Source organism: Tinamus guttatus, unplaced genomic scaffold, assembly GCF_059628265.1.
Source record: "Tinamus guttatus ecotype Peru unplaced genomic scaffold, ASM5962826v1 Tinamus_guttatus_pri_ptg000659l, whole genome shotgun sequence".
In the NCBI taxonomy this organism is placed as follows: domain Eukaryota; kingdom Metazoa; phylum Chordata; class Aves; order Tinamiformes; family Tinamidae; genus Tinamus; species Tinamus guttatus.
The window spans coordinates 3612869-3629736 of NW_028289193.1; the positions used below are offsets into that span (position 1 = coordinate 3612869).

At 39.6% G+C, this 16868-nt stretch overlaps 1 protein-coding gene across 4 annotated transcripts in view; it reads right to left on the minus strand.

Moving 5' to 3' along the window:
• Nucleotides 1–16868, minus strand: part of OXR1 (oxidation resistance 1) — a 187731-nt gene that overhangs the window by 104415 nt on the left and 66448 nt on the right. For 3 of the 4 annotated variants that reach the window (XM_088536329.1, XM_088536327.1, XM_088536326.1), the window contains exon 2: nt 5490–5656. The exons of the other annotated variant lie outside the window; for it this stretch is intronic. In XM_088536329.1, coding sequence (XP_088392455.1) covers nt 5490–5548 — 59 coding nt within the window. In that variant the 5' untranslated portion in view covers nt 5549–5656. The remainder of the gene's footprint in view (nt 1–5489; nt 5657–16868) is intronic. 4 annotated transcript variants of the gene reach the window in all.

A 16868-nucleotide genomic window follows, 5' to 3' on the forward strand; every position in this document is an offset into this window, starting at 1 on the left:
GTAATGATTTTATGTTAGCCTCCCTCTGAACTCGATGCTTCCCTATTTTTTAAATATTTTCTCCTCGTATCTGTTGCAATTACGTATCATGGATTCCTGCACATCAGAAGCAAAGAACAGTACTCCATTAATACACATATATACCCCAGCTTGGCTCTTCAGAGAGGCTGTGATAGTCTTTACTTTGAGGATCTGGGTAAATCTTTACTCTGAGCAGCTTTGTGTATACACAGCATCAGCAGGGACACCATCCGGAGTAGCCTGCTATGCATTAATGCAACAGTTTGGAACAAACATTTATACATAAGGACAACAAGACTGAAAAGTACAGCATTGTCTGTGATTAAAAACAGCATGAGAAGCAAGGAAAACAACTGCTGGATATTTTGCTGGCATTCAGAATGATGCTCTGGAAAGTGAGGTCTTGTTTTGCGAACTTCTAGATTTTAGCCTGCAGTTAGACAAATGTATTTACCTAAAGTGAAGGCCAGGGCATTTTCCTGACTTTGTTACTACTGCATCGCGTTCCGTTATGATGTTAAATTCTGCTATGCCATTGGATATGCCATATTTTAGGTAAGATAAAATGAATCTCTAAGACGCCTTGCCACTTGAAACATTTAAAGGTTTAGAGGGTTCCTTTTGGGAGGAAAATCACCATTTTCAAGAAATGACACCCTGCCTATCTCTGACCCAAGATTCCCACTGACCTTTCGAAAGAATAAAATGCATTTTGCTTCTGTGGCTGTGCATAATGATACTATGAATCGTTTAATACCTCCAGAATTTCAAACCAAGGCAAGCGAGGTCTAAAGATGAACCCGTGTACTTATGCCCAGTATTATGCCTATGTATTGCCACTGAAATAATTATACAAATGGAAACATATCTGAATGACATATATTCCAGTATTATTTTGATTATTTTCTAAGGCACCAAGCCTGCTGGAAGGGCAGTTTGATTAATAAAGTTGTGAATTACAGTGCAGAGTTATTCAATAAAACGGCTTGCTGCACTGTGGGGAATGCCAAGTTGTTGTCACAAATGTAGTGTGTTTATTCTTCTGAAATCATAAAGAAATACAATGATATCTGTCACCTGAGCAGTAAAAAATGCCCTATGACCTTCTTCAGATGGCTTGTGATTAACTAAAGACAGAGTTCAAATGCTTATAGCAAATGATGTGCAAAAAGAAAAAAAGAAAAAAATGAATAATCAAAAAACAAGACTTTCCAGCACTACTTGTAATGCAGAGAACCTCACAGATGAGACTTTCACATCCATAGGAGCCTGAATACTAAAATTAAAGATTAAAAGCATAAGAGACAAGCAAGTTTGCGCATTACTGTCAAAATTACAAACTGTTCTTGAGAGACCATGGTGATAGTGTTTTTGCTGCCAGGAATCATGGAGAGATGCAGGGTGTGAATTAATCCAGTGCCTGAGATAACGGGATCATTCGAGGAGACCACAGGTTCAAGCAAGGACAGGACCTTAACGGAATGACTTGGCAGAATCAAGCACCTTGTTCAAATACATCTTCCTTCGGGCCACCTGAACTGTCTGTTCACAGCTGAGAAGTAGTTTGGAAAAAAAAAAAAAGTAGAAGCAAACAAACAAAAATACAGCAGATTTGCAACTGCATCCTCCCTAGATTTCAATGCCTTGCAAGAAAAGCCTGCATTCCTTGGATGTCTGGAAGCAAATGCCAAGAGAACTGCTTCTCTGTAAGCCTGATCCTTTGGCAGCACCTTGCTTTATTACCAGCCACGCGTGGCTGGTTGGCTGGTTTGTTTGTTTTGGGAATTAAAGATCCACAGGCTGCCTGTAATCAGATTTATTCTGTGACTGAAACGCATCTGAACAATAAACGCTTCAGGATCACCTGCCTGTTTTTCTCCTTTTTTTCCAGGCTGTCTGCTTGTAAAAAATACACAGTGGAAGAAATACCGGGGCAAAGTTTGTTTTATCATTTACTGTGGCTGTGCCACAGCAGCATTCAGCTGAGTTTTCGAGGCAGCTGGGTCTGCTCCGAGGGACCCTGCTGCGGTCTGGCTGCAGACAGAGCGCCTGCAAGCGCCGCAAAGTCACCGCGGTGTTGGCAGGACCTGCAAATGTTTATGGGATAGCAAGGACGGAGCCTGAACGGCACCGAGATACGAGTTAGCATCGGCAAAGATGTATTTGTAACTATCCTTAAATCACAGGAGTTCAGGGGAGGAAGTGCTAATGAAATATAATAAAAATAAGGAAAAATGTATAGCCCTTTAACAGGCAAGAATTCTCAAGGTGGTCATTACTGCTGGCTGCCGGTGGCTTCTGTGAAATAAGATGGTGGTTTCAGTTTAATTTGAATGTAATCGGGCATCTCCACAACAAAAGTTGTAAGTTCAGAGAAAAGCTCCATTTATCTTCCCCTGCGCTTTCCTTGGAACAGATGTCATAGACTCCACTAATTCTCACTACGAGAAACCTTCTGCACAGCCCTCGGTGCTTGCAGCCAACAAGACAGCGGCAGAAAGCTAAAAACTGTCTCTCAATATTCGTCCAGGTTGCCGATTGCAAAGGATTTGCTCATTTAGCTAATCCAGGAGGAGCGTGTGTCTCCAAATGCTGTGATATGACATATCTACAAGCAGACACACTGACTGATGTGTGCAAGAAAGGGGGTATTTTTAATTCTAGGTTTTCTTTCTTTTCATCCTCTGCATGCAACTGCAAAGTCTTCTATGGCATCTTAGGAACAGCCTAACAGATGGCTCCAGCTTTTCCTTATCCTGACCAGCTGGCTCCCTGCTTCCTCCAGCGACACCTCCCAGGAACAGGTCACTTTGAACGGCTTCCTAGTGGTTTCTTCAAAAAGAAAAGAAAATTCTCTCGGGTATCCAGGCATCAACCACCAAATGCTCTAAGTAGTCAATACATATGGAAAGGCACGAAATCCTGCTGCTGATGAATTTGTTTGAAATTCTGTTAGAGACATCAAGAGCATTAGGATTTTACTTCTGTTATTCAACACAGATCTATTCACTTCCTAACACAGTGCAGGAGTGTGCTGACATTCAGCAGACTTTTTATTTTATTTTTGCAAACTGAATTGTTGTAAAGCATCATTAAAAAAAAATTAGTCATTGGCCTCAAAACAGATCTTGAGAGAAGTCTGGCAGTCTAGTCCAGTAAACAAACAAAAAAATTAATACATTTAAGCCACTTATGGTGGAAGCAAACAATGCCAGGGGCAGGTAATCCACACAATTTGATCTTTGCACATAAGTAAAAGTCCCTCACTACAACAAAGATTTGGGAGCAAGTCTAATGCATCTAATCTGCTGAATGTATTAAAAAATGTCCCTATACCCCTTGTGGCTATTCCAGGAGTTTTAGTACATAGTCAGTAGGAGAAACAAAATCATTCATTTGAAGCGATGCTTAGTCTTCAGAGATGTATTTAGTATATATGGTATTCATGAATGGCCAAAAGGGCTGGTTATGAATTTGATTTCTGTGTAGCACAAACTGTGACTAAAACCAACATTGACAGCCAGAATTCATCTGAGTCTGAAAATGAGTAAACTTTATTCCATTTTTATCAACACGGTACTGCAAAGGTCTGACAACTTTACAGCAGGAGAAGCCTTAAAAATATGGTATCTCAATGCTGGGAGAAGTTTCTTTACTTCTTTTATGTGACACATGAGTGCAGAATAGGAAGAGTCACCATGGCCAAAACTAGAGGACTTGGAGAGCTTCATACACTGCTGCCACCAGCATCCCTATGTCTATGGGCAAAGTGGTAGCGTTTTCCTGGGAATTGCACAGTATCATGGTCTCCCCTACCATATAATACCAAGTAGATTTGTCTGGCAATATGAAGTGACTATTAACACACTGCCTCCCTCCTCTCTTTCATACAAGTCTGTTTTGGCACAACATGGACAGCATTTTTGGGTTTCCATGGCAGTAATGATATTTTGGGTGATGGGATGTTTGTTGCATGAGGTTTCTTCTGCATACTTGTGGCATGAGGAGATGCCCCAGAGATCTGCTGAAAACACTTGTGTTTGTTTGATCCTCTGGAATATCACCTGCAGCTCTGGCCATTCCTCAGTAAAGAAGGTTGTAGAATTAGAATGATCCTGGCAAAAAACACCCATGATGACAGCGAGGAGGAAAGAGTGAGGAAAGAGTGAACAGACGAGTTCATCTTTGAAAGGAGATGGCTGTGGGGCAGCAGTTCTGAGGTCTCTTTGGCCATGAGTAATGAGCAAGATGAATGCGAAATATTTTTACAGGGGATGATTTAAGAAGAACGAAATGAAAGCAAGCAGCAGATCTGAAGTCAACAAAACATAGCACTTGTTTGAACCATATATAATTGCATGAGGGAAAAAAATGTGGAAGCTACAAATATCCCTGGGTACCGAATGACTTTTACATAAGTAATGGAAAAAGGTCTCATTATAGGTCATGAATCATGCAGCTACCCAATGTACTGAGGCAGGGAAGGCTGGAAGGTGGAGGAGCCGCTAAATAAATGTCCTGTCTCTCATATGCTTTTTTTTTCACCTAAATATCCACTTCTACATAAGAAGTACTACACGAAACAATGCAAAATACAGGCAATTCAAAGCTGAATTGCTCATTACGAATTGCAGAGGAAAACAAAAAGGAAACATCACAAAGCAACTGGGAAACAGACAATGCTAAAATGAATGTCTGCCAGTAAACAAAAATCAGAAAGCCCTTCAAAATGTTACTTTATATGGGGATCATGCAGAAGACTTTTCTGATAATGCAAGGAACACATGAGATTTTTTGATGGCAGAAAATAAGAACAAAAAGACCTTCACATTGGTGGTGTAATGAAAGGATTAGAAATTAATTCACACCTGCATATTCCAACAAAGCACTTCAAACTTGGGAGGTATATATCAAAAACACAATATTTCAGCTAGCTCACAGGAATGAGAACAATGTTGGCACAAGCGCTACATGCCAAAAAAGAGCACTATTTCAACATCGTATTTTGACTATATATTTTGAGCTATTCCCCCCACCCTCCAAAGTTATTTATTCGAGCAACTGGAGCAAGCATATAAAACACAACTTGTTTTCCTTTAGGCACACTGTACAAATGTTACTGTGCAAATTAAATACATATCATTTGTTCACAGTTAAAACACCAGAAAGCAAATCAAACCCACTCTCTCCTCACTTCCCAGTCATCCTTATGGACATGGTCTAGAAGTGTGGACCACGTGCACACGGAGGAAAACCCCATACATCGCTCTGTAAGTAAAGACAATGCCAAAACAGAAGTTTCTACAAGGCATCAGCAGAAAAGATGCAGAATATCTAAGCTATTGAAAATTTGGTTTTGCAGCATCTGGAACAGGCAGCCCAAGCCTTGTTTCCCAAAGCCCCTGAGCAACCTTAGTGTGTTCCAAGGGCACATCCCAGAATAAAGACTTAGGAAGATGAAGACAAACCTTGTGATTATTCCCGGGAGCATGACAGCACAGCTACAGGTAAGCCCTTGGAGGATCATTTACAGAAGACACATAGACTGGTGGCTGTTGGGTTACATCCATTAAGCTCCGAGTGGGAGAATCCAGGGTCGCCCGGTGGCTGGAGCGCGGCCAGGCATTCTCAGTGCCTGCGAGAGAAGGGTTAGTGAGTCCACGGGCACAGGAGGCAACCGGACACCACGCGTGGGGCTGGGCACGTGCACGGGCCACGGCGAATGGGGAAGGTGGCGATGACGGTGATGGAAGGGAGGAGGGCAGCAGTAACGCCAAACACGCAACAACGCATCTTACAGGGAGCTACAGCGCGTAAAGTTCATATTTTTTCTCTCATGTGCAAGCTTTTGGAAGGACTGAAGTAAGAGCTCAGGAGTATATGGCTTCCCAAAGATGATTTATAACATTTTACATTCGCTCCACGTGGGTGGAAGTAATACGCACTGCAACTAGGGAGTGTGTTTTGTCAGGTCTGAGAATTTCTTGATCTCCAGAATTTCATGATTCTGTGAGGGTTGGTAGCAATACTGCATTATTTGCTGACAGTTCTATCCATTCTAGACATGTTTTAGAAGAGATGTCTGAAGTAAATTACTATTTTGGATCTTTCTATTTTGTTAATAGCTGCTATACTGTTATTTAAATAACTCCCACCAGTTCCATTTCACAAAAGCTCTTCCAATGTTTCATAAAAAGCTGCTTGAGTGCAATTTGCACAGATCTTGAAAATTCCATCTCCGCCAGGTTCAGCACAGAGGAATTTTGCATAATGGCTTTAAAGTGACTACAGGTTTTATTTAATTCATTTCTGCCTCATTAATGCTGTTGCATTATACCTAGTGCTACCTTACATATTAGAATGAGATACGAATCTATTTTAAGGTTGTATCACTAAGGGAAGTCTTTACTCCACCTAATTAGAAGAAGCTATTTCTGAAATCTATATTACACACTATAACTAGCACTCAGGTTTTATTTCCTTCAAAATTATTGTATGATTTTCATGCTGGCAGGACCAGGTCCTAAATCGTTGTCTTCTCTCTCCCAAACACAGAGTTCTTGGAGTTTTCAAAAATATGTGCCTGGGAACTGCATACCACGTTGTGAGACATGCAGAATAACTCACCGGCGTGGAAGCCATATGAGCGTATAGCAATTTGCTGCATAATTATTTTAGTTTTAGCATAGTATCAAGTGTTTTCTGTATTATCTGCAAGTAATTTATACATCAACAATCCATTTTATCGGTAGCCTTTTATTTAGGCAATTGCATTTACATTTCCTTTTGATTCCAACCCTAGGCTTGACTGTTTTCCAAGTTGTTTACCAGTCAGCAGCAATACCCACAGGCACTTACTGTTCCTGAGATTGCTACTATATATGCAATCATAATATGCATACATTTATATAGTCAAATTTCGAAGCAAAAGGACCTTTTAACTACTTAAAGAGACAGCAAAGGAGGTTGGAATTACAATGCTCTTACAGCAACTGAGATTTGAGAATTCTAATTCTACCAGACCAACAAATAAGCATCACAGTAGGCAGCTAAAATTAGAAGAATGTGTTGTGGATATGCTTGTCCTAAAACACAGAAATGCAAATCTGCATATTCTCCAATTGCTCATGCAACTGTGATTGTATATAGGTCTCAAAGGCGCTTGTCTTATTGTTTTTGTATTTTTGATTCATAAATGAGGCGCCACAGGAAGGAAAATCTTCGAAGTTCTAGGGTTATTCAGTACATAAGCTAGACAGCACAATCCCCAAACTCTCCCAACAGGAGGCCCTCCTGTTTGACATATTTAGCTCAGACTAACCCCAAACAACTTTTTCTTTCTCATCCAGTTAGTAACACAGCGAAGTAGAAATTATCAGTATTTCCTTGGTAGTTCTGAGAGTTCTCCAGAGTCTTTGCCCATGAGGACGCCAGGCTCTACTAGATTCACTGATGCTGCAACCCTAGGGTTGCAGATGCAGACCCAGAGCCATGGGATGGTCCCATTAGAAAGAACGAGGAAATGTTTTTGTGATGAAATATCTTGTCACAAAAAACAAGCAATGTCACTTGATCTGTTTATTAATAGCAGGTTATAAGTGAATCATTACATAAGGAATCATAGAATCATAGAATCATTTAGGTTGGAAAGGACCTCTAGAGATCATCTTGTTCAACCTCCCTGCACACACGCAGGGTCACCTAGAGCACATCTCAACAAATAAATCACAAAATAGCACCTAGTTATTTAAAAACAAGCAGAAAAACTCAACTATTTTGTTTTTCAGTTTTGTGGTCGTAGAAAGAACATTTTAAACAACTCCCGACATTGTGCCCACAAGAGGATAAGGGTTAGAAAGACATTTCTTTAGGTCTTCATCTTCCAAGCACAAACCCTCTCTCTTGATGCGCTGCCTTCTCTGAGAGGCCACCGTGCTCCAAAGGAAACTGCCACCCGGAGCAGCGGGAACGGCAGGAGCGGGAACGGGGGCACAACGATCCCGCAGAGGGAATGAAGTCCATTATATGAACAGGCTGTGTTCGACCTGAATCTAAGCAAGCTTATTCTGGGGTGAATGAATGTAGGCTAAAAAGAGGAAAAAAAAAATTCCAGAACATTAAGTTTTTTGTTGTTGTCGTTGTCCTTTTAATATTATGAGAATTCTTGAACATTCTTAAACATTAATTTCAATTTCTCCCAATTACAGGGACAGAACTTATGTAATAAGTGATCCTAGATAAATTTATCACTCTCTGTAAGTCTAGGTCTGTCCTGATGTAAATAGGAGGCACTCGTCTACATTAAGCAAACATTTTTCTTTGGATATTGGCCCACGATGGACAAATGCCTACTGCAGGAGTAAGCAGGGAAAGAAAAATACCAGATATTTTTCTTTCAGGATTAAGAGCCTTACCACAGTTCTCCTTTTCCTTGTGTAGATGGAACATAGAAGAAGCACATGATAATGCTTAGATTCAAGAAGACAACCTAACCCTATAAATTTAAATTCAAGCTGAAGCAAAGACATATCCTCACCAGAGAAACATGACGACCCTTCCTTTAAATTTCCATTTAGATTTATGTCTGTAACAAGCAGCAATCTTTTCCTCCCATTTCCACTCATGGAAGATGATTTTCCCTCATCTTGCTATCTTGATGACACAAAACAGAGGAGGACAATATTTTTCTCTGGGAGAAACCGAAACCACAGCTGCCCCATGTTATTAATCAACAATCTCAGGAAGCAGAATTGTTATAAACACTGCCCCTGGATCCAGCGTCCATCCTGTAGCAATCTTATGGGTATCAGTAAATGACGTTATTTAAAGAAGAATCTAATCAAGAAAACTATCTCATGGCTTTCCAAAGAACAGCAAGGACTCTTTGCCCTTGTGCACATCAAGGCACAGTGCACCTGAGGCTGAGGTTGTCACATTCAGCCTTGGCTGACGAGGAGCTCTCCTTCGACAACATGAAAAAGAGAAGCCAAGGAGTGATTTAAACACAGCTGAGTGTGATCAAAATCGGAGCCTAGAAGACAAATGAGGCTGCAGTAGGTTAAACGAGGCAGTGAGTTTGGTGGCATTTATGCATTCAGCTTCCTAACTAGAGCTCACCTCTCAGGAACTGTTAAACAACAGCCAGATTAGAATTTGCAAGGAAATGGGCATGCAAGCTAAAACACGGAAGCTGAATTTAGATGCATGCAGTAAAACTGTCAAGAATTTAAAAGCTCTGCCACATAAATCAGAGGTTTTTAGTCTAAATGCAAAATAAGAATCTGTAAATCACATTTTCTTTTCAGGAAGTACTGGCAGGGTTTCAAGATGTATTTAAGTAATCTCAAAATGTGTGTGTGTATGTGTGTTTTTTTTCCCCCTGGCTAATCTTGTATGAAATGTAACCATTAGGAAATAAAAATATTGTAGTTAAGCCTTGCTATTATGAGTGAAAAGGTAAAATATCACACTCACATGTGAAAAACATGAGAAATATGTAGAACTTAGGAACATAAATCAACCAAAAAAATGAAAGCGTCTGTTTTCTATTCTCTTCATGTATCTCAGTAGCCATATGAATTTATCTGTACTCAGTTCAGGCCAGTTCTTTGAATATTTACTATCCCAATAAATTTGGAGCTAAGCTTTTACCACATAAGGAGCCTATAAAACACTATTAAAAGCTTAATATCATATTCAGCAGAATAGGAAAAAGGAAAGGGCCTCACCTTCCTGCTCATCCAAACTGGGAGCAGAGGCTCTTTGGGCCGATATTCCCTGAGCACAGGGAGGAAAGGGCCAGCAGGCACCAAACGCTCCTGCCTATTGCAGGAGCTGCATGAGCTTCTCCAGCTCCATCCCATCTCTCCAAGCATGGGGCTTCCCAGAGCTCATCCATGGTGTGGCCAAGCTTTCCACTTTCAAAATGATTTAAGAAACAAACGATTTGGCAACTACCAAACCATTTTTCCATCGAAGTCAAAATCCAGAAGTTAACCAGAGAGAATGCAATTCTTACACATCCCAAATATTGTGTAAAATATCATTTTTGCCCTAAAAATATACACTTTTGGTGTATGAAATCCAGAGGGAACTGACTTAGTTTGGCCTTAAGATCAATGATGAGTTAATATTTTTATAGAAATATCTTAGAAGGATTCATCTGGAGTTACCTAAAAGGAGATAGAAAGGAAGATCCTACTCAGTGTCAGACATATGAATTACATCCATCTTTGTGACCTTTTGTATATCCAGTTGCAAAGTTTTTCCAAGATAATGCCCAAATGGTGTATAACATCACAGCACTTATGAAATGTGTGAACAAAATAAAGTGTTCTTTGGTTTTCCGTAGCATTTATTCTAAAATATAGTATATAATGCAGGAAAGATTATTTGAATTCAATAATTTGTACATTTATGTATCAGAATACAATTCTTTTTTTCATTTAAATATTGTAAGAACTGATCATCTGCTCCTATAAAACATATATGACATGTAATATACAGGAGGAAAATGGATATTTTATGCATCAGAACTGACCTCTTCTACAGCTACTGCACCTCGTCTTTACATAGCCTTGAAAAACCAAGAAGTTATATAACTTGGTACAAGGCTGATAGTCAATGTCATTCTAAATTTCACTGTGTGAAAATCAATTACAAGATGCGAAGAAAAAACCTCTTCAGGAACCAAAAACTCTATCCCATAAGTCTGTGTGTGTGTGTGTGTGCGCACAGGCATATGTATGTTTGTATATTTTATGTATATATATATGTATGTGTATGTATTTTGAGGAACAATAAGGCTGAGTAATAAAACTTTAAAGAACAAGAATGTACTGAAGGGAAACGCAAGGAAAGGATGAGGGGAAAAGGAGTAAAATAATTTCAGATGATTTTCAGGATGCTCTATTAATGAAGTAAAAAGACAAATCATTCTGATGACTTATCATTTTGATTCTTTTATATTAAATATTAAATATTCTAAATAAGTGACTTGAAACACGAAGCTTAACTGGAATAAGAAAACCAAACGATTCTTGTATACTTTTGTAAGACTGCATACTTTTTTAAAAACTTGAAAACAGTCCTGCTTAGACCAGACTATACTTTTCTAACATAAAAAACTTCTGATTAAAAACAAAACAAAAAAAAGGCCATCCTTGATTGGAGGTGGTTAGGCCAAGACAACAGGTCTTTTATAGTATCCCATTTTCTCAACAAGACACAAGGAAAGACACAAAGTTATTGGCTCAGGAGCCATTCAAGAATCTCTATAATCACAAAACTGGATCCCTTTCCCCACTCCTTATCAGATGTATCAATATAGTCTCTTATCCACTCAAACATAAGCCACCTTATGGAAAACAAGATCAGGTAATTCCCACTTGATGTAGTTGCAAGTGGAATGGACTTCTACAGAAAGAAAGCAAAAGAACATATTTTCTGTGAAACGGATATAGCGGAAGATGAAGAAAGGAGGAGTAAATGCAAAATATGACCAAAGCACATAAAAAAGAAGTTGTTGATCCCAAACCACATTAAAATGATGATGACGCATATCCAGGTATTCAGAATTGTTCACATATTTTACAAGAAAAAATAAATAGAATAGAGAAAACTGCCAAGAAAAGAAACTCAGAAGTGACCAGTCCATGGGCTTGCATCAGTTCTTGCACTTTTTCTGTGCTCCAAACAATCCCATAGTCTCTGTGCATAGTCCTAATTTTGACAGGGCAGGGAAGGACCAGGCAGAGTGAAGCTAGACAACCAGAGGAAGCTGTTGTGGAGCTCTAAGTTACGGAGCTGAACCCATTCAAAACAGTCACCTGCTCCACAAGGCCTTTCAAGGAAGCAATTCTAGACTTGGATATCCTATGCTCCTCTTTGGACATCTGTCTTTATGTGACATGAACAAGGTCCAATGTGTTGCCTCCATTATGAGGCTCCATCTCTGGCTCCACAGAATCACCAAACTACTATAGTAATGGGGAAAACTGGATCTCTCCAACAACTTCTAAAAATAAACCTCCAGACTATTTCTGTGAGGCATTACACCCAGTGCGTAAGGCATCTCCTGAAGAGGCCCATCACACCAAGCTCTTCACGTGCTCTGGCACTGAAATCCAGTTTTTGGATTTAGTTCTGTCAGCAAAGTCCTGAACAGCAGCATGGATGCAATAGACATTTCTGTTCATACCCAGAGAAGGAAATCTTTGCAATGGAGAGCGCACCAAGAGTTTTACTACTCCTAATAATTGATCATCAGAAAACTACAGGTATTTTGCTCAGCTGGGATCTTATGAAAACAGGGCTGAGGTTCTCGAGCACGGCTAGCTGGAAGAACATCCATTTCCACCCACTGTACTACATTTCCCACCAGGAAACACCAAACAGGTCTCATTTACCAACAACCTTAGTACAACCAAGCCAATGCAAGGTGAGCAATTTGCTGAACTTTATTATATTTATATATATATATTTTTTACCGTAACCATTATTTTAATGTATTTTATAAGTAGAGAAAAGAAAGAGAAATGTCCACTGGATTTGGTTTAACCATTTCAGGACTTGCCACCATTCACGCATTAGCAGCAGGGACAGCGATGCCTGGGAGGCTGCAGCAGTGCCCCAGGAGGGAAGTGCAGCACAGCAAACTTCAACTTCAGTGTCTTTCCTTCACTATAACTCAAATCTTTTAAATAATGACATCTGCACTGCCATTGCACCTTAAAATACAGCTTCTAGAAGAGCTTATTGGAGAAAAATAATAATTGGCTTGAGATCTTCCTAGTCAAGTGCTGTAGTTAGAGTACGTGGGAGAACTAACCACAGGCAGAATTCCCCTGCCAGCTGAGGATTCGCAATGTGATCTCTTGCTCTCTCTTTCTCATATCCTTTGCATTTTAAACTAGCTATGTGTTGAGTGTACCTTCCTTCCGAAGATGCCTTCTGGGTAGCAATTAAACGTGTAATTGAGATCTTTAAGACATTAGAAAGGAAATTCAGTGTCTTTTCTAAATGGCTGCAGGGACTGAGGTAACACAAATCCGTTTTTGCCAAGACACATTTCTGCCCACATGCATTCAGTGCACATCACAGGACCCCTGGCAAGCCGAAGGGGCTGCTGCTTCCACCACCACCACCTCCAGGGTTTGCAGAGAAGGGCGTTTTGAAGCTGTGAGGTGCAGCCCCTAATGGATGAGCCCTTAATGAGCCCTATGGGTGAGTTTATCAGCCCAGTTTTAAGATTTTAAACTTTTTACTGTCGATAGATACTTTGTGCTGTATTTATAGACAGCTATTTTGGTCTGAAGAATACTTTTCTATTTCCTCTTGTTTTTGTCTCTAGGTCTGACTGACCGTCCTCTGAGATTAATTCCCCTATCCACAATTTAAGACTTCTTATAAGAAATTGAAACTTTATCCATACATCTACCCTCTCAAAATTGATTTTCTACCTTGTTTATCAGCATTTTTGTTCACCACTGGCACAGAAACTGATTATTCAGACTCTCGCTACTGCTTACAGAGCAATCATTGATAAAACAGAGTTTCACTACAGATGATAGAGCTAAAAATCAACAGTGCTGTGTCTAGCTTTTGTCAGAGCACTTCAGAATTGCAGAAAGCAAACAATCCTTCCTTTTAGCATTTCCCCCATCAATAAACTCTTTAAGAGTTTCATTAAAACAACAACAATATTAACTCACTACAGGCCTTTTCATCTCCCTGATTCTGCATCCAAACAAACAACACATAATTCAGGATTCAAAATTAAGCTAAATAGACAGTAAATTGCATCTTTCATCTGGCTGAACCTTGCCGTTTCCCTTGAATTTCATTTCCACATGAGACCATCCAGTAAACACACAGCAAGTCTCCTGCCTCCCATGCTTTGCTGCCTTTACTTTCCTCTCCCTTTCAAGTGAGTAGCAGCACTCCAGAGATCGCCCCCAGTGATCTTAATCTCCTTGTTTCTCTTTAATATATCCCCATTAATGCCATTCCACTTCCACCATGATTACAGGACTTAAAAAATACTCAGGGTTGAAGGACCACATAAGAAAATTCAGATAAGAGCACTCAAGGAATTGAGCTAAGCATATCAATGCTATTTTAACTTGGATTCTTCCCCATTGGAGCATCTTTTTCTTAAAAAATAGAAGTAAGAAATGGATGAATGGAGAAATAACATAAGTAATCAGATTTGGGAAAACTTCCAAGAGCAGAAATGTCAGGAAGACTACTGCAGATACCATGGTCTTTGCATTTCAGTGGGGAATAGCAGTAATGGATATAAAATCTATACCAACTGTCTACACACTAGACTCTTGGAGAAGAGATCACAGATTTTTTTTGATTTTTTTTTTTTTATGGCAGTCTGGAAGCATCGACCTCAACAAAGCTCTTCACTGAGGAGGGTAGGGATCTCACAAACAAAGATGAGACACACTTGGCTCGTTGTTTCATTTTGTCTCTTTCATGTTCTAGGACACCTATTTCCTGTCCTAAGGGTCCATTCTTAGGGTCCCTTGCCTTCTGGATATTCAGGTCCTCTCTTCCTTTCCTCTCCCCACTTCCCTTCTTATTCCTTGCCATGTCAGGTGAGAGATTGTAAGATTTGGAGTTTCTCTTCTTTCTTTAGAGCAGTTTTCCTGATTGCAACATTGACAGTCCTCATTAAAGAACTACCATGTGCATCTGCTCGGTTCTGCTGGAGCAACAAGGGACATCCCATGAGGTGACTGATCATTAGGCAGCAAGAGCATACAGGCAGCACAATTAATACGGCAAAAAGGGCCCTTTCCCTCTCTCCCCCCATTCTCCAGTATCCAAAGGCTTAATCCAAAAGATAATTCCATAATTTTGGTCCGTGAGATATCGTACTTTATGCTGGACCTATGATCAGTGAAATATCAGTGCCACAAGCCCATAGGCAAACCTTAGGGTCTCCAGAAGTTTCTTACCCAAAAAAGTAAACATAGTTACCCAGCTGCATTCAGATACATGGTCACTAACTATTTGTCTTTTTTTTTTTTTCCCAAAGATCTTAAAAAAGAAAAGTATCCTCTTTGTTAGTGTAATAATGTGCAAGTGTCTCTCTAAGCAAATAGGATTTTTTTTTTTTTTGCTCCTGAACCTGCTTGTAAGATAACAGAGCTCTAAAACCCAGGCATTAACTTTGAAGTACCTCTGTGAGTCAGGATGCTTTTACTAATTTTAAGGCAATAGGCTCATTCAGTTCAGAAATTGTGAGTATTTGTATATATACGTATACCAAAGAGAAAAGCATTTGTAAACATACTATTGTACTCAGTAGAACAAGGCCTGCCTTAAGAAAGAACAGCCACTTCCGAAAATCATTTCTCTGTAGCAAGTACAGAAGAGTCACTCTAATACAAGCAGCCCTCAGCAAAAGCAATCTATTTTCTAGGTGATTTTCTCAGCATCCAGCTTCCTCGACACTGTCATCAGCCGTTTCTCAGGTCAGTGCCTGTCTTTCATATTGAGGATTTCTCTCTTATCATTCAGGAATTGTTGATGTCCTCAGAATCGCCAAATCAGGGATGTGTTTAATCACCGCTATGATCTAAAATGCCTAGTGCTGCCTGTTTGCTATGAAACCTTATGTGGTAGGAATGAGTATCAGTGCAGCTTCGGAAAGAAATATGAAGGCTGAAAATTGCCTCCTCTCAGTGCAACTCTTTTGACCTTCCTCTTCCTCCTGAACCACAGCTGTCAAAGAGGTCATGTTGTCACTGCTACAGACAACTGTCTTTACTAAAGCTATGAATTTCTTCAAAGAAGTAATGCTTTCAGGAAGGCTGAAATTCTTTCTTCTTGTCCTTAGATACTCTGTGGAAGAGGAACTTTTTAAGTAATAGCTCTTCCCTGCCTCCTCATCCCTCTTTTATATTCCCACTTACCAAAATACTTTGGAAAGACACATAAATTGCCTTTCTTCCCTACAATATACCTCACTTAAGCTGCTCAAGTCACTCACCTGGGACAAGCACATTAAAAGCACCTCTCCAGCTTTGCAACAAGCCACATATTGTATTTTTCATACTTTCATTTTTCACCAGCAGTTGTTCCATAGGCTACTTAGTCTACATGAAGCAGTGTGACATACAAACCTGGAGAAAGTGAGGGCCAAAGTACATACCAGCAGGAACAAGCGTGCAAAACTGCATTTTGAAAGGAAACTGGCAAAAGGGATCAATGTCTTATACACTCAATGAATCACATTTTATAGTTTTATAGAACAACAGGTTTTCAAACTTCTTGGGAAACTGGGAACTGCAAGATGCCTCTTTTTCTAATCACAGTCTGTTTAGAAACAGTAAAGGTCAATTCTGAACGTATGTCCCTGCATTCCCAGGAGAAAAGCAGTTTGAGAAATAAACAACCTCTTGCATTGACATTACCTATAAATACCACAGGGAAGCAAAGCAATCCTAGGGCTGTTAGGAAACATCTTTGAAGTTCAGAAAGCAGGTGGCTAAAAGTGACATTTGGAAATGGATAGGCCATTTATACCCATTTAGCTGGCATTTACAGGAAGAGGAAACACTAAATTTTGAGCTAATCTGGTTATTTACCCCATAAAATGATGCAACATTGACAACATCTAAACTCATTAAGTTTATTATCATGTAAGAGTGATTCATTCTTGTGATATGTCTTATATAGGAAAGTTTGATAGAAATAGAGAGGGAAAACATTTATGTTTCTATTTGCTTCTAAGCTCACGTAATAAAAGAATGCTATAAAAAACACATCGTAACAGTGAAATTCAGTGATGATTTAAATCATTTTGGCCTTTTCCCTGTATCTTGAACTAA